The sequence below is a fragment of the Monodelphis domestica genome, chromosome 7, assembly GCF_027887165.1.
Source record: "Monodelphis domestica isolate mMonDom1 chromosome 7, mMonDom1.pri, whole genome shotgun sequence".
Taxonomy (NCBI): Eukaryota; Metazoa; Chordata; class Mammalia; order Didelphimorphia; family Didelphidae; genus Monodelphis; species Monodelphis domestica.
In genome coordinates, this window is record NC_077233.1 from 173,286,878 (window position 1) to 173,311,238 (window position 24,361).

Consider the following 24,361-nt stretch of genomic DNA (forward strand, 5'->3'; position numbering starts at 1 on the left):
GTTAAGTGTTATTGCCCAGAATTAAACAGCTAGGAAGTGTCTGAGGCCAGATTTGAACCCAGGATTTCATTTTCAGGTCTGGCTCTCTATCCACTGAGCCACCAAGCTGCTCTCTAGTTCTTAGATTTTCAAGGCATCTTATATCAGACTTCAAATTTCAACAGTGGAACACTTTAACACCAAATTCATAATGTGAGACAGATCCTGGAGATTAAAAATATCCCAAGTGTGGTTAACTTTTAACTTTCTCTCAAAATGCCAATCACCAGGGTATCTAGGCATTCCATCATAAGGAGGGTTTATGAGAACTAAAATATTCCATCACCCTCCAGGAACAACACAACTGCCTTGTACTGTATATACCATTTCAATGTATACCAAGAAATGGTGAACCAAGGGGAGGCAGAACATCCTAGCCTGCCAGGTCACGGTGATCTTTACAGGTGGGGTGTGTGTCTGCTGGGATGGCAAAGGAGTCTTACACCAAAGTGGTGCCCTGCTAACCTCCACACATCTCCCAAGCAGATCCAAATCTCCTTGTCAAATCTGGACTCAAGTCACTTGGAGGGTTTCTAAACAGATGTCCCTACACCAATCAGACTCCTGAGCATGAGACGGCATATGCCTTGCCAGGCTAAAGAGATTTCATTGAACATTGACTCTGGTCTTAACTCTCCCTTTGGCAAATCACTTCTCCTCTCACAATGCCCTTTCCAGACAATGCTATGTTCCCTTCTGATTAATTGTCCCAATTCTTAACAAAGAAAATAATTTTAGATTTTCAAATAAGGAACTGCCTTTTCACTTCTTCCATTCTATTTAAATTTTTGCCCACCACATTCAACTTAACTCAATTATGCTAGAAGACATTATTGAGGCAAATCAATTATGTTTTAGAGTACTTTGTTTTTTTTTTTAATTTAAGAAATACATTTGGCTCTATACAACCTGGCTATGGGGGTAAAGAAATATCAAGCCACTCAATTAAAAGAAATACTTTTAAATAAACCCTTACCTTCCATCTTGAATCAATACTGTGTATTGGTTCCAAGGCAGAAGAGTGGTAAGGACCCTGAGCTACCTGGCTCAGTGGATTGACAGCCAGGCCTAGAGATGGGAGGTCCTGGGTTCAAATCTGACCTCAGACACTTCCTAGCTGTGTGACCCTGGGCAAGTCACTTAACCCCCATTGTCTAGTTCTTACCACTCTTCCACCTTGGAACCAATACAAAGTATTGATTCTAAGATGGAAGGTAAGGGTTTTAAAAAAAAAAGCTTAAAAAAAAGTTGTTAAACTAAGAGAACTCAAGAGAACCTTTTTTTTTCCCCCCTGGGCTTCTAGAATCTGGGAATGGACAGAGGAAAAAATAGGGGAAGAAGTTATTTGTTTTAGCAATGAAAGAGAAAAATTACAACTCACATATATTTTCTTCATAGAACATACAATGGCAAGTTTCATGCTTTGTTATTTTTTCTCTAAACCCCATTTCCCACCTTACCGTACAGAGTTCTGGAAAGCTGTCCAATCTTCTTGAAAAAGGGAGCTGGAAGGAATATCATCTAGTTTGCACTTCTTTCGAATTGATTGGAGGGTATTGGTGAAATCGGATACATACCTTAGAGGAAGAAAAAAGAAGACAAGTTTTCAATAAACCCCTCAAATCTAAAAGACACAAATTAAATATAGCATCTTGGCCAAAAAGTTAATTACCTAAAAAAATGCATTTCTTTATAAGTTGATTAAAATAAATGTTTATTAACTTGCACTGGACTGGACTGGGAGTCAAGAGCCATGGAATCTAGTTCTGGCTTTGCTGTGGGGTAAATCACTTCTGCCTCTCAGGCTCAGCTTCCTCATCTAAATGAAGAGGTCGGTAGAGAGTATTCTAGTCTGTAGAGAGTATTTTAGTCTGCTCTAGCCTAGCAGAATGTTTGAGCTAAAAGAGGTCTTAGACCTTTCTGTCTTTGATGCAGGCTAAAAACAACAACTGAGGCCAACAACTGGTATGTACCAAATTTCCATGTCATGTGACTTAACTATTGTAGAGTAGAAAGGGCACTGAACTAGAGGACAGGAGATTTGTGCTTTCAATACCATTTTCACTACTGGATTATCATACGTCCTGGGACAACCCTCTTAGCATCTCTGGGCCTATCTCTTCATTTTCCTGATTAATTATGAGAGGCAATGTGATGGAGAGGATAAAGAGCCAACCTCTAAGCCAAATCAGATCAAAAGATCTAATTCAAGTCCTGTCTCTGGCCCATATGAATTGTGTGACCTCTCACGGTTTGGGGCAATTCTCTAAGACTAAATTATAGAGAAGGCTGCATACTGAAGAAAGATGAAATTCCTCACTGGGAATTCCCTCCACCAATGAAATCCCAGGCCTAATTTCTATCCCTTTAGTATTGATTCCTACAATCACATTATGCTAGATATATTAGGGACCTTAACATATCATGTAATCCAAAAAGGATAATACCTACCCTATCTACTACAGAGGATTTTATAATGTGAATTAAAAGTACTGCTCCTTCCCTGTCTTCCCCCCCCAAAAAAAATCCATGATACTGAAACACTGGCCTTCACCTCGTCCCCACTTCCAAGGATGGAAAGGAAATACCTCCTTTGTCCACTGGAATCAGAGCTCCTTTCCTCTCCTACCCCAGTTTTTATTTTGGGGGTCTTCTCTTCCCCCCACTCTAAACTCTAAAGCCATTTGGTAAAATGTCATATGCTCCCTGCATCTCTAGTAAAAAAAAATTGCACACACACAAAAGTACCATAAGACAGGATTGTTATAAGATTGTTATGTCAGAGAAGAAAGGCTATTTTCCCCTGTGGGCTATTAGTGTTCCCTAGAAGTTATTTGTCTACATAATAAAGACCCATTCAGGGTTAGCTAGATGACTAAGAATCAGACCCAGAGATGGCAAGTCCTGGGTTCAAATATGACCTCAGACATTTCCTAGCTATGTAACCCTGAACAGGTCACTTAACTCCCATCGCCTAGCCCTTACCACTCTTCCACTTTAGAACCAAAATACAGTATTGTTTCTATGATGGAAGGTAGGTGTTCAAAAAAAACAAAAATAAAGCCCTTACAACTTTCTTCCTCAAAAAAGGAACATAAAAATGACTGAAGGATACAAGAGCTTTCCTAAGACCAAAAAGTGAAAGCAGAGAGGAGAGAAGCTACCTGAAAGCCCAGTAGGGAAACATGGCCTGAAAACATATCAAAATGACAAAGGGCTTATTTAATTCTCTTCAAAATCCTTTCACCTGCCCATTAGAGGATTGCTCTTGCCTTTATGTTGGAAAAAGGAAAGCTGTGAAGCTTCCAGAGTTCCTTCTCTTAAAGGAAAAAAAAAAGGTTAACAACTTCCTTGGCCTTTAGGGAAGGGTAGGGAATCTAACCAGCAGTGGAATGTGGGGGGATGTAATTTTCACTGTATGTTTTAGGTGTAAGAGACTGAACAATGCTCTATCTGCTAAGCCACCTAAATGCTCCACTAATTTCATTTTAAAATTCAGTAATATTTACACGAATATGTCATGACATTTTATAACAAGGTTTTTCTCCTACACAGTGGCTTTAATCATATAATTGATCTTCCTGGAACCCTCCTTTGGCTCTCAATTTCACATCTAAAAAAACTCTTTATTGCTGTGTTAAGGTGCTCTCATCATCTAACCACTCCCATCCTCTGCTTTGTGCCACACCAAGATCTTAGCTCCAGTCAAGAAAGGTGTTCATATCGTCTTCAGGTGCTTCACCCTGTCTCACCACAGACCCATTAAACCTGCCTTTTCCCTAACCTAGAATTCCCTCCCATTCACTTTTCTTTCTATCAAACTACTTTTCTTTTTCCCTTTATCACTTCTTAAAAATTGCCTCGGAAAGATCTATATGAACTGATGCAGAACAAAATAAGTAGAACCCAGAGAACACTATTCACAGCAACTGCAATTCGATGATCATCTGGGATAGACGACTTTGCTGCTATCAGCAATACAACGATCCAGGACAATTCTAAGGGACTTAGGTCAAAGAATGCTCTCCACCTCTGGAGAAAGAACTGTTGGAGTTGGAATGCAGATCAAAGCATAGGATTTTTCACCTTAGTTTATTTGGGCTTTTATTTCAGGGTTTTGGTTTTATGATTATTCTCTTACAACAATGAACAAAAAAATAAAAATATGCTTTGCATGATAATATAAGTATAACCCAGTTTAAATTGCTTACCAGCTCTGGGAAGGGGGAGGGAAGAGAGGGAGGGAGACACATAGGATCATATAACTTCAGAAAACTTATGTGGAAAATTGTTATTGCATGTAATTGGTAAAAATAAAATTGGTAAAATATCTTCATAAAAAAAATAAAATATAATTGCACAAGACTAGCCTGAATCAGTGCTAATCACTTCAGTAACTTTCTTCTTTTTCTCCATTTTTTTTTAAAACCCTTACCTTCTGTCTTAGAATCAATACTATGTATTGGTTCCAAGGTGGAAGAGTGGTAAGGACTAGGCAATGGGGGTTCAGTGACTTGTCCAGGATCACAGAGTGAGGATGTGTCTGAGGCCAAATTTGAACTTAGGACTTCCATCTCTAGGCCTGGCTCTCAATCCAGTGAGCCACTCAGCCGCCTCTGGTTCTTGGATTTAGATAGGTATAACTTACCATATTAAGGAAATATCACTTATTCATAGGTTTTTTTGTGTTTTTAATAGAAATATGTATTTTTTTCGTCAAAAGATTTTTCCACATCTACTGATATAATCTTATGATTTTTGTTTTTCTTTAGGTCTATTTGGTTCTCTATTTGATCTCTTTGTGTTTACTGTTTTCCTATTATTGAATCAATATTGTATTCTTGGTACAAATCCAAACTGGTCATAATGTATGATTTTACAGCCTATATTAATATTTTATTTAAAATATTTGTACTGATATTGATTAGAAAACTTGATCTATAGTTTTCTGTTTCAACTTTCTGATTTAGATATCAAAACCATCTTGAAAGCATAAAAGGAATTTGGTAGGATCTCTTCTAGCCTATTAAAATTCTCTAACATTGACTGGCACTGACTGACCCATTCTTGGTCACAAGAACTCTGAATGACTTGTTCAGAAGTTCTGGTATGATCAAAAGTCTCTCTCTAAGCTTACTACAACAAGAGATTGTTCAGTTCAATATAAGAAAAAATAATTTAACTGTCATAGTAATTTGACTCAGGAATAAGTTACCAGGGTTCTAGAACCTCCATGACTTAGGAATTCATTTGTCTAGAAGCAGAGAATTAGAACAAATGACCTGTTTGGGCTCTTTTCTACTTCTATTTATCTACATGGGGTAGTACTGCCTTACTTTGTGAAAAGTGATTTCAGGGCTGACAGAAGCCCACAAGTCCCCAGTCCATCTGTGAATTTGATGCATCTATCCACAGCTCCTGAGGCCAAACCAAACAGTTTGTTCACTGAGTGGCTCAGCTCTTGGACACAGTCGATAACTTCCCAATGTTCCTAGTCATCAAACAAGAAAAAATCATTAGACACAAGAACATCTACACCAGTGTTAAACTCAAATGAAAACCAGGGCTATTAAATCATGCATAAGGATCTCTATGAGCTACATATTGATACTGACCTTGGAAAACCACACATTAACATTATATATGTATTTTTATTTATTTTATTAAATATTTCCCAGTAATTTTTTTTAAATCCTTACTCTCCTTCTTAGAACCAATACTGTGTATGATTTTCAAGGCCGAAGAGCAGTAAGGGCTAGGTAATAGCCCTTCCAGGTCACACAGTGAGGAAATGTCGCCTCCCATCTATAGGCCTGGCTCTCAAGCCCCTGAGCCACCTAGCTCTCAATTATGTTTTAATTTGGTTCAGGCTACACTCAGACCTGCCACAATGCAACCCAGTGACTCTATGCATGACACTTCTGACCTAGAATAATCAATGGTATAGATTCATGGGAAGAATAAAAGGGAATTTAGTTCTAGGACCTCCAGACTCCACCAGAGAATAACTCATTTAACAGAAACATTCAAATACTGTGATAGTACCTAGAAACCATAACCATCAAGGACATGCTTAAGATATCTGGATGATAGCAGAAACAAATTTTGCTCAGAAAAGCATGTTTTATTCAAACTAACATTTTCTACTTCTTTCCTCTTTTTTTATAGTTAAGCTGACATTGATCCTGTAAGTTTCTAGTTGATGATCAAATTCTCTAGGAGAAAATAAATACACCTCAATGACAATGTTCTCTTCACACCTAGTGGCAAAACAAAAAAAAATTCGTAAGAAAAAATTGGGGAAGATAAAAATAGCAAATTAAGACTGCCACTATCAAGATAATTTTCTAAATTGTCAAGAATCTTAGACACTTAAAACAAGAAACTGAAATGATATAGCTTCCCATCCACTGAGCTTCTAAGAGTCTCATGAATTCTATAATTAATAGCTTTGTTTAAAAAAAGGTTCTATAAATGTTGGGAAGTCACCAAATTATCCAGAACATTTAAAACTCTAATTTACCAAAAAAATTCTTAAACAGGAAATTATTAAATTATAAGCTGCCTTAAAGGTGTGATCTATATTTTATACTTCTTGTAGCCCTTGTAACACCTACCAAAATACCTAATACACAAATACTAAACACGTGTTGACTGATGTACAGGATTATTACATTACCAAAGGGACAGCACTGATCTGAATGAGAAGATGACTATCTTCCAGTTCTCCATATTGTAACTGGTATGGTTTGTATGGGCCAAACACAGCTTCCACCAGTTCCATGACCTTCACCAAGTTGTGTTCTCCTAGAAGGAATCAGCAATTTGAGAGACAAGTCAACTAGAAATTTAAATCAGATTTCTGGAAAACAGTAGGTAAATAACTTTATTAAATGATTTTCCTTTTACTCTGTTGCTGTACCTGAAAAATGCCCTAATAACTCTTAAAATGATGCCAATAGGTTTTGCCACCTGCTTCTTCTATCATGGAGGCTTCTTCAATCAACAATCATTTCAATAAACATTTTAGTCACCTCCCTGGTTTGCAACTACAGGCTATTAAATAAACATAGTCCTTACTTGTTCTGATGCTAGAATACTGTTAAAAGTCATCAGCTTCCTTACCCTCACAACCTATTGTTTTTAGGCATCTCAAAGTTTAAATTTTAACTTAATCAAGCAAACTACTAAAAGATAAGCTACTAGAGAACAGCCCTGCATGTGGGAATACTTCTAGTTTCTGGTACTTTCCTGTTGCTTTGGGGAGGGGAAAAAAATCGTAGACTGTAGTATAAGTATTCAAATATATGCATATGGGTGGGTGGGTGTGGACATGCATGTGCACACATGTGCACATTTGTCAAATTACCAAGCTGTTCTTTGAACAAAACTCTCCATCTCCTGACTCTGGGAATTTTCACAGGTATATCCTCTCTACCTAGAATTTTCTCCTTGCTCATCTCTGCCTCCTTCCTTCCCTGGCTTCCTTTAAGTTCCAGATAATATCCAAAATTCTACAAAAAGCTTTTCATGACTCCCTTTAATGCTAGTGTTTTCTCTCTATTGATTACCTCTGATTTATCCTATATATATATCCTACCTATATTTATCCTATAAAGAACACAGTTATTTACATGTTGTCTCCCCCATTAGACTGTGAGCACTTTCAAGAGTAAGAATGGTCTTCTGCCTTTCTTTGTATCCCCCAAATTTAGCATATAGTAGGTACTTAATAATTACTTGATGACTTGACTTGAAATATATACATATATGTATGTCTGCATGTATTTTGATCACAAGCCAAAAAGGGCCTCAGAGCTGATGCCTGAAACAATTTCTTCTTCTCCAACAATACCTAGTACCACTTTAGATTAATGCAATTGATTCATCTGCCTCTAACCTTACTCCACCCTGTCACCAGCAGCATGCCCAGCCTCCTAACTCTTAATTCTGGTGCCAACTGTATCCCATTCCTTTGGAGATTACTTCTCTGCAATATCCACAGTGGATCTCCTGCCTCCCATAATTAAAGCCTGACCAATGAGTACGCCAAGAATACCTTATGAATCACCAGAAACTGAACAATAAACACTCCCTGGAATGTACAAGCAATTATAAGCAAATGTAATTAAAGAGAATAACTATTAAATAAACCAAGTCAGTGACACACTCCAACCAAATGGCAGAACAAGGCCTTACCTAGGCAATTTCCGGATTTGACACCAACATGCGTCACAAAGTTCATGTAACTAAAAATTTATGATGCTTTAAAATAGATCGAGAAATGGCTAAGAAAACAACATGCTGTGTACTGTTTGCCCAAAAGAAAATTAAGAATGCTCTGTACATGGGGAATGGCCAACACAGCCCATGCTCATTTGGGAACTGGTACCAGATGACCAAGGTCCCTTCGAGTTCTTAATCTATAATCTCATAGACAAGCTAACCCCTGAAACAACCTCCAACTCCACCTAATCAGTCATTGTTTCTCCTCCCTGCTCCCATACAAGAATAGAGCAGCCTCTCACCAGATATTTCACAAATACTTATCTTGATATTTACATAACTGATACTTTAAAGGTGATTTCTTCTCCAAGGATACCCAGTGCCATGTAAGAGATTAGAAGAGAGACTTCTGACTCTTAAACCTATTTTTTCTTCTTAATCTAATTTTAGTTCAGATTAGTTGAAGCCCCAAGAAGACTTGAAGAAACAATACACAATGAACATTGTTTCCAACTGTTTTCTTTAACTCATTTAACCTCAAAACCCACTGAGAGGCAAACAAGATTTCCTCATTTTAAAAAAGTGCAACTAGCCTAGTGGGAGATGGATACCCAAAAAACAAGAACTAAAAACTTCAACACATTTTTATGTCAATGTATGAATTACCTATCGAAGCAAGAAATATTGATTCCTTCTTGTTCTGTTAAAGTGGTTATCTTAGAAAATAAGCAAGCCCAGGCTTTGCAATATCTGGAAAGAGCAAATGAAACAATAAGCAAGAGATGAAGAGAAGGACTGAGAGAGTGGGAAGAAGGCATTGATAGAAAGAAAGCGAGAAAATAGGGGGAGAGATAAAAAGTGAGAAGAGAAGAAGAGAAAAAGGGGAAGAGAAAGAGAAATTAGGGAGAAAGTGAAGAGAGAAAAAAAGCAGACACACAGACACACAGACAGAGCCTGCTTACGGGAATGTGAGAGAAGCGCCATCTCCAGGCCTTTGGCAAAGTGGGCAGTGGTGTCATAGAGCTCCAGTAGCTTTGTGAGCCTTATGTCAGGCCCTGCTCTCTCTACTCCACTGTCCAAGCAGACTGGCAAGGAGGGTACCAAAGCATTCAACGTCTGAATCAGAAGCACAGTTACCACCTCGTGGGGGTTCTTGAAGACCTGGATGTGGAAGAAATATACTAGTTTCATAAAAAGCCCTCTAACCTACTAAGTACAAGCAGTTTAAAACAGTGGCCACCTTCCACTAAAATCAATTTGTCCCAATAGTCCATAAACATCACTAATGACATCACAAATAGACTCTAATGGGACCTGGTAAAAAGCCAGCAGTCCAAGGGTTCTCCACTGACTTTAAACAAGAAACATTGCTATATAACTAGCTATTTGCAAGTCTCTCACTTGTCTTTTCATTTAGAATGTCAAAAATCAAACTAAAAAAACAATTCTGCTACTACTGGACTATCAAAGATATCAAAAAGAAATAGTATCAAGAAATAATCATTCACTAAATCAAAGTTGGAAGGAATTTCAAAAGGTTCAATCCAGCTAGCTTCCTTCTGACATATTCAAGACATGGTTTTCAGTATTATTTTTATATACTTTTATTAATGTCTTTTTTTATATCCTCATAGTTTTCCCCAGGATCCCTTTTCTTCTCCCTCCCAAAGAGCTATCCTATATAATAAATAGCATTTTTATTTACCAATATATTTTATTTTATCAATTACATGTAATAATAATTTTGCACATAAGTTTTCTGAAGTTATATGATCCAAATTATCTCTCTTCCTTCCTTCCCTCCCCACTCCCAGACCTGGCAAGCAATTTGATCTGGGTCATACAACAAATAGTATTTTTAAAGATAAAAAAAAGAAAAAGGAAAAAAATACACAATCAATAACTGAAATTCTACATTATTCTTAAAGAATCCTTAAAAGTAGATATTTTAATCCTGAGTCATAAACTACAAACCTAATTTCTAGCCTGAACTTGGGGTCTCTTAAGGATCTCCCTGCAAGAGTAGGAAGAAAACAAAATAAATCATAATAATAATAAAATGGCTCACCAAATAGAAAAATTGCTGATGATTTTCATATTCATATTTCCATCCCCTATATTTTACCTAGGGTATAATCTCATATTTTCCCTTGTGATTAGGACATCAACTATTACCTTGAACTCAACACATTCAAAAGCAAAACAATCAATTTCTCCCTTTCAATCTTGATTCAGATCTCAATGTCCATATTTCCATCTATTGTACCACCATTTTGAAATTTGAAATATCTTCATGCCATCTACCTAATCTGTTTTCAAAACCTGTTGATTCTTTATTCAAAATATCTCTTAGGCTAGCCAGGTCTTTTTCCCTTCCCATTGCTACCCCCATCAAGGGAGATTATCACTTTATACCTTGAATATGAGAGCTTCCTAATGGATATATCTGTCTCTAGTATCTCCCTTATGAATCCATCCTAGGTACCACCACCAAATTAAAATTCTCTTAACACAAAAGCTTGATTATTGCTCATAATCAAAGATACTGGGATGGCTTGCTATTTCCTTTTCCAGCTCATTTTATGGATAAGAAAACTGAGGCAAACAGGATGAAGTGACTTGCCCAGGATCACACAGCTAATAAGTGTCTAAGGACAGATTTGAACTGACCCAGGCCTGGTGCTCTATCCACTGTGCCACCTAGCTGCTCCACTTGTATACCTAATGCTTAGCAAAGTATCTGGCAAATAGTAGGCACTTAATTAATGTTTATTGACTTTTATGCGGCCCACAAAAATCCTTATGTACAGCTTAGTGGCCAAATTTCTATCCAATTTTGACATCCCTGCACTCAGATCATAACAAAATAAAAAATTTCTCAATTTACATTAACATTAAATCCAATAACATGTTTATAGTTTATAAATAGTACATTTTAAAAACTAAAGATGTAAATACATTTCTCTTTATCCCCTTCAGTGCTTCTTCTAAATTCTACTGATCTTTAATTGACACAAAGATGGCTTTTTTTACTATGTGCTTTCATTCCCTTTTCTTAGATTTTTACTGGCATTTATATGAGTGGCAGCTGTTTGAGTTTATTTGGATACAAGCAGAGTTGGTGTTTTTATTCCAGTGATACAGGAAGTGGTAGAAGGGGTGGAGTGGCATAAGTAAGTGTGGACAGGGTAAATGCAGTGTGATACCCAAGTGAAAATTGATATGTACCCACAATCATATGCAAGAATAGGTTAGACTAACACAAATAGAAGGAGTTAGGAATGTGGGGAAAAGTCCTTCAACCTAAGTGAATGACATTATTGTGTACAGTGAGCTCTTTTTTATAAAGTGTTAGCCTTTTGTATGGCACATACCAATGAATGACTGAACACTTGAAGAGTGATTCATAACTAATTAGAAAAAATAGCCAAGTTTTAAACAGGCCTTGCAAGACATTGCACTAAATCAAGGTTGGTTTTTCCTCTTGTGTGACAAGGATATACTGCATCTTTAAGTTTCAAGTCAAGAGAACAGTCATCCTTCATGATTTAAAAGCCTTAACTGTTTGGAGGGAAAACAACTTCAGATTGCCTCAAGCTGAAATCCATGACCCTCAATTCTCCCTTTCCAAACAGAGGCCAATTTCATAGTATATATATTTTTTAAACCCTTACTTTCTATCTTAGAATCAATACCAAGTTTTGTGTTAAGGCAGAAGAGTGATTAGAACTAGGCAGTAGGTTTAAGTGACAAGTCAAAAAGTTAGGAAGAATTGGAGAACAGAATTGAACCCAGGACCTCCTGTCCCTCAGCCTGGCTCTCTATCCACTGAGCCACTTAGCTGCCCCCAATTTCATAGATTTAAACAATTTTTTCCCTTAATATCTGGAGTGTACTGATATTGTGGGAAACTTCAGGTCAACCCACAGTGGTCAAACATCACCTGATTGACTTCCTCTTGCTTTTAGATCAGAAGATAATGACATTCAAGAATTTTACAAGCTTTCTAACTGAACTAATTGCAACACTTGTCATACTAGATTCTGTTTAAGATACAGATAAAAACGATAAGAAGAGGTTTAATAACAACCAAACAGCATTTCAGACATGAGTTTTAAAGTTGATCTTTTAACTCCTTTGGGGATAGCAAATAGGTTAACTCTCCAAGAAGACTGTCTGGTTAATTTCTGAGACTTTTTTTTGGAAACTAAATATAAGGGAAACTCACTTAAGAAACTTTGATTCTGTTCTGTTTTCTCTTCATCATATTTACCTGCATAGACCACTGGAGTTGGGTGTGCCAGGCAGCAAGCAGGGTGTCATAGAGTTCAGTTAGTTGCCGGTCTAAAGTTAGGTCACTCTGACAAAGATCCTGCCAGGATGCCAAAAGCTGTGCCTATTAAGGAGAAGCAAAGGATGTCTTAATGGACTAGCTTTTCCCTCCTGACAGGAAAAATGACTTACTACTATGTGGCATTCTCTGAATCAATATCACAGAGAAAAAGTACCTCTTTACATTCATCAGCTTATATATAAACACACACACACACACACACACACACACTCTCTCTCTCACATACAACTGATTCCCAATTAATGAAAGCCTTGAAAGATCCATGTCCTAAGACCCTAAATACCAATCTTTAAATGCCTCTTGAGGATAGGATTTGAAGGGATTAGGGTTATAGCTAACAACTTTCAAATTTTTTTGATATCCAATTTCAATACCAAAATATTTACCAAATTCCAAATATGTTAGGTAATGGAGTGTAGGGTAGCAACTACAATCAGAGAACACAAAAACAGGGGGAAAAAAAACACTTTTTAAAGTAGATAAATGGGGATAGATCAAACTGTTTTCGCTTTGACACATTAATTCCTTTACACAAATGTTTTTGCCAATATCCCATCATATAAAGATTCAAGAGATTTTAAAATGAAGATGGTTTAGGGGGCAGCTGGGTAGCTCAGTGGATGAGAGCCAGGCCTAGAGAGTGGAGGTCCTAGGTTCACATCTGGCCTCAGACACTTCCCAGCTGTGTGACCCTGGGCAAGTCACTTGACCCCCATTGCCTAGCCCTTACCATTCTGACTCCAAGACGGAAGGTAAGGGTTTAAAAAAAAATGAAGATGGTTTAAAACACAACTAATGGAGAGCCTAGGCCAGTAGTGCCCCCTACTGGATAGGAAAATTTAAAGAAAAAATTCCAAAAGGGCATGGAGATTTAAAATCTTACATGACTCATATTTATATAGTACTTTTCATTTACAAAGCACTTTACATATCTTGTCTTTTTTTAATCCTCCCAACAATCTTGTGAGGTGAACATCATATTAATAACAATAATATTGCCATTTTATATATGAGAAAACTGGGACTCGGGTTAAATGATTTGCAGAAACATCCAAAAAGAAGTTGAATCAAGATTAGAATTCAGGTCTTCTGACTCTAATCCAGAATTCTTTCCACTACATGGTGCTGCATTATTTATACAGCAAAATTTTATAGACATTACATAAGTATAACTTCCCAACAATTTCTTACCTTATGGCATTTGTAATAGTAGGCAAGAAGTTGAGGCATTCGATCAATTTCTGTAAAAACTTTCACAAATACTTTGGCTTGATCTAAAATAGCAAAATATAAAGCAAAAGATAAGAGTTACTAAATATCTTATTCCAGATAAAATACAATCTAAAAAGAATTTATTATTTACCAAAAAGTTAGAAAGAGGTAAATTAATATTTAGAAGTTATCAATCAGGCTTCTCCTGAATAAGATGACTTAACATAATCCATAAAATGAATAAATTAGATAATAACTAAGGTTTCCTCCTGTTCTAAATCTATGATCTATTATTTTATTGTTAATATTAGCAATAATCAATAAATAATTATGCAACAAAAACAATGAATTATATAATCAGAGTATATACAATATATAGATCTAGTCAATTCACCAATCAGCAAGTCAATCACTGTGCTAGGAATTAGGAATACAAAAAAGAAAAAAAACAATCTCAGCTTTCAAGGAGCAATGTTATATTTCATTAAACAAAATATATCAATTATACCTAAATGAATTATATTGATAGGCATAATAAATCAGATTTTACTATCACCTCACAAATGACAAGATATCAATATCTACCAATCCAATATATTTACTCTCACATCTTGATAAATCTTTATTAAAATAATTTATACACAAATCAAGCACATCCTTGAAAATGGGATGGAGATAAGTAGTTTTTTATAATCAGTATTCTATAGCAGACTACATCATTGTAGTTTCACAAATAACTAAAAAGTACAGAGAAGATTCCACTGTGTTTACAGGTGGACACTGATTCTTTTGAGCAAAATGTAGTTTTAAAGTCTTTTCTCCAATAAGGAGTTCTCATACATACGTTAAGGTCATAAGATATTTCTTGACTGATTAAAGAAAAAAGACAACTTTGTTCAATGATCCTCTGATTATGAATATCAAGGAAAGTGGAAAACATGGAATCATATTAGCCAAAGGTATTTGTCACTGTCACAAAGGGTGTCCAAAGCAAGACTCTCAATGGATGAGAGATTCCTTAGAGATGGTAAGATCCTCAAGCTACTCTTGTTTGTTAATGACATTGTGATGGTTACATTTAAGCTCTAGAACCCTATAGAGCCTCCTAAATCAAATCCATAACTACCAAAGAATTCAACCTAGAAGCAAGTCGATGAAGAATAACCATTATCTAAGATATAAGACCATGCATAGACCTGTTATGGATTTCATTGAAGAGGCTCAGCAATGTTCTAGAGTAATGTAATCAGAGGATCATTAAATGAAGAAGACTAAGGACATAGGCATGTGGTACATCTACAGTTAGGAGGCATTATATGGATGATGAATTATCAAAGGGGACTGAGGAGAAACAATCAAGCAGATAGCAAGAAAACCAGCATAGAGGAGTGTTATGAAAACCCAGAGAAGACCTCAGTATCCAGGAAAATGGGGCAATCAACTGTAAAAGGCTTCAAAAGAGGAACAAAAAGATGAGGACTAAGAAAAGGCCATCAGATTGATTATTACTAACTCTGTAGAGAAAATTTTAAAATTAGTTATGAGGTTAGAAGCAAAAATTCAAAGAAATGAATGAAAGGAGACAAAATAAAAACAATGAATGCAAGTAGCTTTTTCCAGGAGTTTGGCTGAGAAAGGAGGAGAGAGATAATAAAATAGCTTAAGAGTTTGATAAAATTTAGACTTTTTCCAAGGATGAGGGAGATGAACATATTTATAGGCATTAGGAAAGAATCAGGAGATAGGAAGAGAATGAAGTTTAAGAAGGGGTGATTCAAGATGCAATCTTCAAGAGAAGATGGAAGGAAATGGAATTAAAAGCTCACGTAGCCATTTATGAGCATCATGTCAGTATGTCCAACATAGAGGCAGGGAAGCTGCATCCACTTGAACCAATGCTATATCCTTTACATTATATGGCTAATTAAACTTGTGTTGTTACTGGTTTAAAAAAAAAAAGCCCATGTATTGTTCGGAGTCTGAGAAAAGAAGGATAGAGTGTGGGGTGATGTCAAAAGGGTTTGAATGTTGAGAAGGGGAAAAGAGAGAGGACACAAGAGCATGTATTTGATCCAAATACAACCTCAAAAAGTCCACAGACTTCTTAAGAATTATTCCCTTTATAATATACATAGTACAGTGTACTATAAAGAAGAAAACAGATTGGAAGTCAGGAAACACAGATTCCTATTTTTACCTTGTTAAAGCAATATAATCCTCTCTGGGTCTCAAGTTTTCACATGTATAAAGTAGAAGAATTTTACTGAGCTTCTAAATTTCCTTCCAGCTCTAAAATGCTAACATTCTAATCTAACAGGAATCATTCCACTGTAGGTTCTACATCAATTAGCATACTTCTGAGACTTAAAGACAAAATTTTCAATCATATTAATGATCAATAGCTTTAGAAGTTCTCTGCTGGGAAATTCAGCTTCTGGTTAAAGTCATCTCATTCTGTGAAACTGCCAACATCAACAGAATTTTGAAAAGCCTGTCTCCTATATATTTTCCTATTCTAAAGAATAATAATGTTGTAAATAGCAATATTTCAGAGAAAGCATGCACCGTAAGTACTGATTTTTGCATCTTATTTGAAGATGGTTTTCACTTATTTTATGCTGGGCAAATGAAATGAGGAAATCTAAGAGCTGCTTTCCAACATAATAAATTGCTGAAGTACACAGAAAGTATAGTCCTGTATATAGCACCACCTGCTGGCATTAATCTGTTCCAAGTAAACCTCTTTAAATGTTGCCTATCAGTCCTTTAAACTCAATTTTATCAGAAGGATGTACCTTTCACAACTCTAAGTGGGGTAAAACTTCTTAATTGAACCAGGGATAGGGAGCATCGCAGGAAATAAAGTGGATAATTTTGATTACCTAAAGTTGAAATATTTTTGCACAAATAAAATTAATGCAGTTAAAATTAGGAAAGAAACAACAACCTGGAGGGAAATTTGTTTTAGCAAATTTCTCTGATAAAGGTCTGAGAAAGAAGCATATAGGGAACTGATTCAAATGTATAAAAACTAGTCTCCCCCCCCCATAGAAAACAATCAAAATATATGAACAAGGGGGCAAGTAGGTGGCTCAGTGGATTGAGATGGGAAATCCTGGATTCAAATCTGACCTGAAAAACTTCCTGCTTGTGTGGGCAAGTCATATAACTCCCAGTGCCTAGCCCTTACCACTCTTTTGCCTTGGAACCAATACTTAGTACCAATTCTTAAGACAGAAGGTAAAGGTTTAAAACAAAACACCATATAGAAGTGAGGATCTCTACCTCTTCAAATCACTAAACAGAAGTGAACAGTAAATCCATGGGGACTGACAAAATTGCCAAACGAAAGAGTGTAGCAAAGAGAAGATAAAAAAGGCAGAGGGCAGATATTTAGGGGACATCTAGAAAAAAAATGATCATGGGTGAACTGAGAGGAAGCAGCTCAACAGTAAAGAGAATCACAGAATCATACATCTACAGGACACCTAGTCCAATCTAAGAAAAATCAGGAGAGAACAGTGTCATGGAAATCCTGGAAAGAAAAAGAAAGAAAGGGTAACAAAGTACCAAATGTCAAAATTAGACCATGGTCCTAGTCTACTAAGCTTTCTGTGTCTTACCTATACTATATTATGATAGTGAGGAGAGAATGACCAATCAAAAAGAATAACTGAGCAGAAAAGTATGCTGGAAAAAAAGAGAAAATGGGAGAAAAAGTCCAATGTCCAAAAAAGCCAAAATCTTCAGTTCTAATCAACAAACTATATTAAACATTGGCTATGTACAAGACAACATGCTCAATATAATAATAGCTAACATTTATATAGTGTTTTGCAATGCTCTCTACATAGATTGTCCTCTGAATCTCACAACAACTCTGTAAAGTAGGGGCTGTTCTTATTCTTATGTTACATATGAGGAAACCATGGTTATGAGAAGTGATTTGTTGTGGGTCACAAAGCTAGTAAATGTCTGAGGCAGGATTCAAACTCAGGTCTTCCTGACTCCAAGTATTGTACTCCATTCAAGACACCACATAGCTGCCTCTAAAGAATACAGGGCAAAGGAGAGATCAGAGAAAGTGCTCTAGTGATATCAGAAGGACAGAACTCAAATAGCTAGAGAGATTAAGGAGGATTACAAAGAGGAGGTAGTATCTGAACTTAGCCTGGAGAGAAAATAAGGAAAAGAAAGGAAGAGGAGGACATATTCTAGGCTTGGGAAGCAGTCTGCATGTATTAGACCCCAGAAACCAGGGTAACTTCTGCAGAGTCTGATGTCATGTCTCACAGACTGTCATAAGCCCACCACCACCATCCAACAGGGAAAGGACCGGGAAAGGTAGCTCAGTGCAGGGGGAAGGAGGCTGACCTCCTAGCCAGGGCACCCCAGTTTGAGTTTCAGTTGTGTCACGTACTACGAGCCCTGGGCTAATTGCTTCAGTGTCTCATCTTCTGAAAAATTAAAGACTTGGTCTCTTCTAGTTTTAAATCTAGGGATCCCATGATCCTAATTCAGGCTGACAGTATTTTCAGTAATGGTCGCACAGTCAGGATGCCTTCTCTTTGGAAGAACTGTTCAGAGACAGAAGAGACTTGTACTCACCTACGGACTGAGAATTGAATGCAGCCACTATCTGTGGGCTGGCCATGGCTTCGAGTCTGTTCTTCAGTGCCTCAAGGTGCACACATTTATCTGAGTAGTCTGGTGTATCTACAAGCATCGTCAAACTGTTCTGCATACTGGTTAATTTTGCAGAAATCACAGTCACATCCTTCAACAAAATCAGAAAACAATGCACGGGATATTCATTAATAAAAATCTATGTTCTTAAAAGTTTCAAGCTACATAATTACATTTAAATCAAAGATGTAAACATTGTCTATAAGGTATGAAAACATTCAACAGAAATAACAGGGGAAGAATGTAAACATGTTTTAAAATCACAATGGTCAGTTCCTAATTTTATCAATACAAAACTTTATCATTTAACATTATCAAAATCATAAAAGCAATTCTAAACATCTTTTTCATAAACAGTCAAGAATTCAATAAAATACGATGCTTACAGGTATTAAAATGAGGCCTCACTTACACTTATCATGTAACAGGCAGTGATATGGAAAAAGACTGAAAGCAGAATGACTCCAGCTTGCCCTCCCAACAAGCTTTTAGTTGGGCTTGGCCAAGAAAACATTTTTATGCCCATAGGTCCAAATGTCAGGACAGTGTGGAAAGTGGAGGAAATAGAATTACTCCAGACAGTTACAAATTGTCCCTTTCCTTGTTTCCACATACCCCTATCATCTACCAACCTGGGTGATTAAGCTTTTTTAAAATTACTATTCTTATTAATTAATTAAAGAACATTTTCAATTTAAAAAATTACTATTCTTTTTTTAATTAAGCTTTTATAGTCATACCCTCTTCCATGTGACAGCCTCAAGTTTCTTATCTCTCTAGCTTAGCTTTTCTCCACAGTATCTCAAATAATCCCCCTACAAGTAACCTACTTGTGTCTTAAATGTTTCTTCAATATCTGCACTCAAGGTGCTCCACTTATCTGCTTCTTGAAGAGATTCTGCAGCAAGTTGCATTCTGGATTTCACCTGGTCAATCTCCACCAGTACCTAAAACAAAAGAATAAGAATTGAACTAAAAAAAGTAACTTGACATAAAAACTCCTTTAGGTCAGGGCCTATCTCAATGATGGTGAGCTTTTTGGAACCATTTAGGGACTCTGTGCCCATGCCCCATCCCTCCCAGGCTACATGCAGTGCCCCACCCTCCTACATTAGGGGTGCAGGGCCTGGCTCCCAGCCAGGTTTGGGGGAAGAGGAGAGCCACCTCCCAAGGCCATAAGGACCCACACCCCTGCACCCAGACACCCCCGGAGCAAGCAGAGCGAAGGGGACTGCTGCCCAAGTCCTACAGGGAAGGTGGGGGAATCCTAGTTGAGAAGGTAGCTCAGAGACCCAGTGCCCTGCCCCCTGAATTCAGAAGGTGGGGCCAGGAGCGGGTGCCCACAGAGAGGTCTCTGCATGCCGTCTTTGGTACACATGCCATAGGTTCATCATCACAGGCCTATATCCTATACATTTGTTCAACCATTGTAGCATAGTAATGACTTAGTAGGCTAACAACAGTAGATAGTCAATAAATACTTATTGATTCCTAGCCTGCTTAACCAGGCCTTTTTTTTTTCCTATACATTCTTAACATAGGTAAAAAATGCATGCCACAAAGCTTGAGACAACATAATAGTGTGAACAATGGCAAAAACAACACTGGACTCAGCCTGAGGAGGACCTGGTCTTGGCTCTAAAACTCACTGGCTATCTGATCTTGTACAATTTACATTACTTCCAGTTTTCTCTATATATAATGTACATAATAGTTCTGGTGCCACCTATCTCACAGAATCGTGAGAAAATTGTTTTATAAACCTGAAAGCACTATGTAAGACAGTATTATATTAGATAATATTAGATATTCTGATGTAGCAGTGTTATCAGCATCCTAAGAAAAGCACTCTATTTGGAATCATAGGACCTAACTTCAAATCTTGGCTCTTCTAACCACAAGAACTCTGGAAGGTTATGGGACTCTGATTTTTTTTTTTATCTGTAGATTATAGTTTCTTTTCTAGAACCCAGAAAGGACAGTACTAGGAATCAAGAGAAAGCCTAAGCTTCACATCAGGACAAACTTCCTAATAATTAAAGCTGCCCAAAGATGAACCTGGCTGCCTCAGAAGAGAGTAAGCTCCTTCTCCAGAAGACAGGTTACCAAGAGCCTCCTTTATCAGGTATGGGCCTCTGAAATAATAGACATAAAGCATTTGGCAAATCTGAAGGAGCTATCACACTCATTATAGACTAAATCAAACTTCTCTCTCCAAGCTTCTACCACCTCCTCCCCCTCTCTCTCAAAAGAAGACTTCATTTCCTATTTTACTGAGAAAACAGAAAAAATCATTCACTGTTATTGCCTCTTCTTGCCTACTCCTAGTTCTTCCCCCTCTAGACCAACAATCTGTTCCCATGGCCTGCTTAGGGATAAGATGGTAACAACAACACCTCAGATTGGTAGAGCTCTTTACAATTAACAACATATGTCTTCACAACATGCCAATGGAAATAATGTCAGGTAGGGCAAATATTATTATCCCCATTTTTCACACAAGAGGAAACTGAGACAAAACAATGTTAAAAGGTTTGCCCATCATCACATAGCAAGTAACTGTCAGAACCAGGGTCTCTCTGACTGTGATTTCAGAGTTTTCTATCACATACCACTAGAATGATAAGAAGGAATCATGTCTCCTGAGATTGAGTTAATCAATGGAGGGTTTTCTCTCATTGATTTCCCTTTCTAGCTTCTGACAATCCTAATAGCCAAAAGTCACTACTAAGATCAATTCTTTTTCATACAGGCCAAAGTTCAACCAAGTCTGAGTATTCCAAGAACAAAAGTTTAAGGAGAAAAAGAAAATTCACAGTTTAAAAGAATGAAACTGAGAGAATTCCTTCAATTCAACAACCATGGTAAATCAATAAGGAGAATCTTCCATTCTTCAAAATCAAAAGCCTACAATAGTTTTCTATTTTTTAAAAACCATACAATCTTTAATTAGGAGAAAATTTAGCAAATTTCTGACCCAACATATCAGAAAATACAGGAATTCTTTTCATAGTATCACTGACCAAAAAAGTATCTAGCATTTGCCAAATCATGTAAAGCTTTAAATGACAAAGGAGTCTGCATTTTCCCTAAAAACCAAGAGGAATCCATTGAAGACTCTTGGGAAGTAAGAAAGGGTGATATCACTAGATCTGCATTTTAGGAATATCTATTTGACAGCTCTATGGAAAATGGATCAGAGAAGGGAGAAGACCCCTCAGGCACATGCGCCATAGGTTCACCAACATGGGACTAGGCAATGGGGATTAAGTTACTTGCCCAGAATCATATAGCTATGAAGTGTCTAAGGTCAAATTAATACCAGGGACTTCCAGTCTCTAGGCCTTGCTCTCAATCCACTGAACCATCTCATTGACTCTATATTAACCTTTCTAAAGAGAAGTACAATGCCAGATTAACCTTTTTAAAGAAGTACATTAGTGTGAAAGATAGTAACCCCCTTGCTCTTGCCATCAGCCCATCTGAGGCAAAGACTTGTTGTAAGATAACTGTGTGATCTTATAGAAAGATCTGTAGTTAATTTCTACATTTAGAAGTGAGTGGCCAGACAATTCCATAAAGACATGTATTTTACCAGGCACCTCATTCTCATAGTGCCGTAAGACCAAAAGTTTTTATGTTCTCTTTATAAGACTCCTTTGCAAGGTCATTGACCCTCAGTACCAAAATGAACAATATCCATTCTTAAGATTTTCAGCCCTCCAATACTAAAGAGGACAGTAAACAAGCTTGTGTGTTCCTCTTTTTGTCTATACAGATCCGGCACAGTTGATGCTCAGGATCTCAGATCAAGTGGGCGTGTCTGCAGACCATGATTTGTGTGATTTGCTTGCTATCATTTAAATTCAGTTTGCTCAGAAACTTGTTCCCTGACTTTTTCTTAACACCACTTAAGAGTTGAAGGTCTTAGCATCTGCAGAAGCAGTCACCAAAAACTCTCCCCATGAGAGTTGTTTAATGGTGGCAAAGGCAGAACTGGAAGCAGGACTAGAACTCTGGGTGGTCCATTTCTCCTGGACTCAGGTTTGCCTTCCCAACAGAGGGAAGCCATCAATTGATGGTAGTAGTGGTAAGAAAGCTGGGCCCCTTCTTCACAGTAACTGCCCCTCTCAATGATGGTGGTGAAGCCTAGGTCAGAAGCAGGGACTGTGGTCTGTGGGGAACTAAAACTATCAATGCCTTTGGTGTAGCATACCAGGTATATTAGCATCTTGAAAGTATTATTATTGGTGTATTGATATTGTATCTTATGTGTTCATATACCAGACTCGTGGTCGTGTTACTTTTTGCTTATTGTATTTCAAATCTTTACTCCAAAGGGCAAAAGAATTCCTGAGTAGGACATTATTTGCCACAGGGTCCCAACTCCCACCTTGTTAGTCCATATTCCTTACAAAGTCACATGTTTGATTAACCTCCTTCTCTTTGATTACGTGATTGTCAATTGAGCCAATGTTAAAGCCTATGCCATGTCATATGTTCATTAGATACCTCCCCCTCCACATTCCTAAATTCTCCAACAAAAGTTTGGGGACACGTGTAGAGCTCTCTCTCAATTCCATCAGAGGGGCATGCATGATGGAGCCTATATTTTTTAACTCCTTGTCTCTGAATCTTTATTCTTTTGCCTCTCTCTCTCTCTCTCTCTCTCTCTCTCTCTCTCTCTCTCTCTCTCAATCTCTTTCTCTCCTCTGTCCATTTTCCCTCAGTTTCCAATCTCCTTCTCAGCCATGAAAAAATTAATATGTAACTGCAGGAGGTTACATTTGGGGCTTTTTTTGTTTGTTTGTTTTTTACCTTCTGTCTTAAAATCAATACTGGGTATTGGTCCAAGGCAGGAGAGCAGTAAGGGCTAGGCAATGACTTGCCCAGGGTCACACAGCTAGGAAGTGTCTAAGGTCATATCTGAACCCAGGACCTCCCTTCTCTAGGCCTGGTTCTGAACCCACTAAGCCATCCAGCTGCCCCCTATCAATGCCTTTGGGTGCAAGGTCCTAAGATGATTCCATTGTGGTGGAGAGATGGTCAAAATGGCAGCAGGGATGATTCACCAGGGATATGCTGCCTCCTGTCTCTCCTTCAGTACCATGAGAGCTATGTTGTAGACATAGAAATGACAAGTTTTACCAAATGAATGGGCAAGGGGAAGTCAAGGATGATTCCAAGGCTATAAATCTGGGAGAATTAAAGGATGGTGGTACAAAAACAGAGAAGTCTAGAAAAGAAATGGACTCTTCAAAAAGCACTTTATAATGCAGGGCTAGAATTCAGGAGCAAAAGATGAGAGTTGGATATACAGATCTGGTAACTAACTGCATAAAGATAATAACTGAACACATTGGAGCAGATAAGTTCACTAAGAACATACAAAAGAAGAGAAAAAGTCAGACAGCTGAAGGAGAATCAAGTAAGAATACTGCTATGGAAACAAAGGTGAGAAAATTAAAATTGATTCTGTATCATTTTTTATTGATCTTACTACTCATTGATTTTGTCCTGTAACTTTTTGAATGCTGGCTCTCTGTCGCTGAACTTTTAGTTCAGGAATTCAGCAGATCTGTAAGGAGTTAAGTTTAAAATTCCAGTTCTCCTGCCAATTATAAGTTCTATTCTTGTCACAAGAAAATCTGTTTTCCTTGGGAAATGAGGGTAAAAACCAGGGAGTCTTTATGCCACAAAGCTGTCCTGTAAGGATGTCTGGTTTGCTGTCCAAAGAAATCTGGGTCTCTATCTTTGACCATACAGGTGGATTCAAACAATAAACACTTCTTAGTCATAGGAGGAAAAGACAGGGCAATTGCTAGTCCCTAAATTTCAACTTCT

General features: G+C 37.3%; 1 protein-coding gene across 1 annotated transcript in view; it reads right to left on the reverse strand.

Annotated features, from left to right (window-relative positions):
* COG7 (component of oligomeric golgi complex 7) overlaps window positions 1-24,361 on the reverse strand; it is a 51,377-nt gene that overhangs the window by 16,976 nt on the left and 10,040 nt on the right. The window contains exons 3-10 of the mRNA XM_003341651.4: window positions 19,348-19,464; window positions 18,440-18,608; window positions 13,811-13,893; window positions 12,539-12,661; window positions 9,228-9,426; window positions 6,719-6,846; window positions 5,376-5,530; window positions 1,500-1,616 (exon numbers count right to left, since the gene is read on the reverse strand). Of these exons, the coding sequence (XP_003341699.1) occupies window positions 1,500-1,616; window positions 5,376-5,530; window positions 6,719-6,846; window positions 9,228-9,426; window positions 12,539-12,661; window positions 13,811-13,893; window positions 18,440-18,608; window positions 19,348-19,464 (1,091 nt within the window). The remainder of the gene's footprint in view (window positions 1-1,499; window positions 1,617-5,375; window positions 5,531-6,718; window positions 6,847-9,227; window positions 9,427-12,538; window positions 12,662-13,810; window positions 13,894-18,439; window positions 18,609-19,347; window positions 19,465-24,361) is intronic.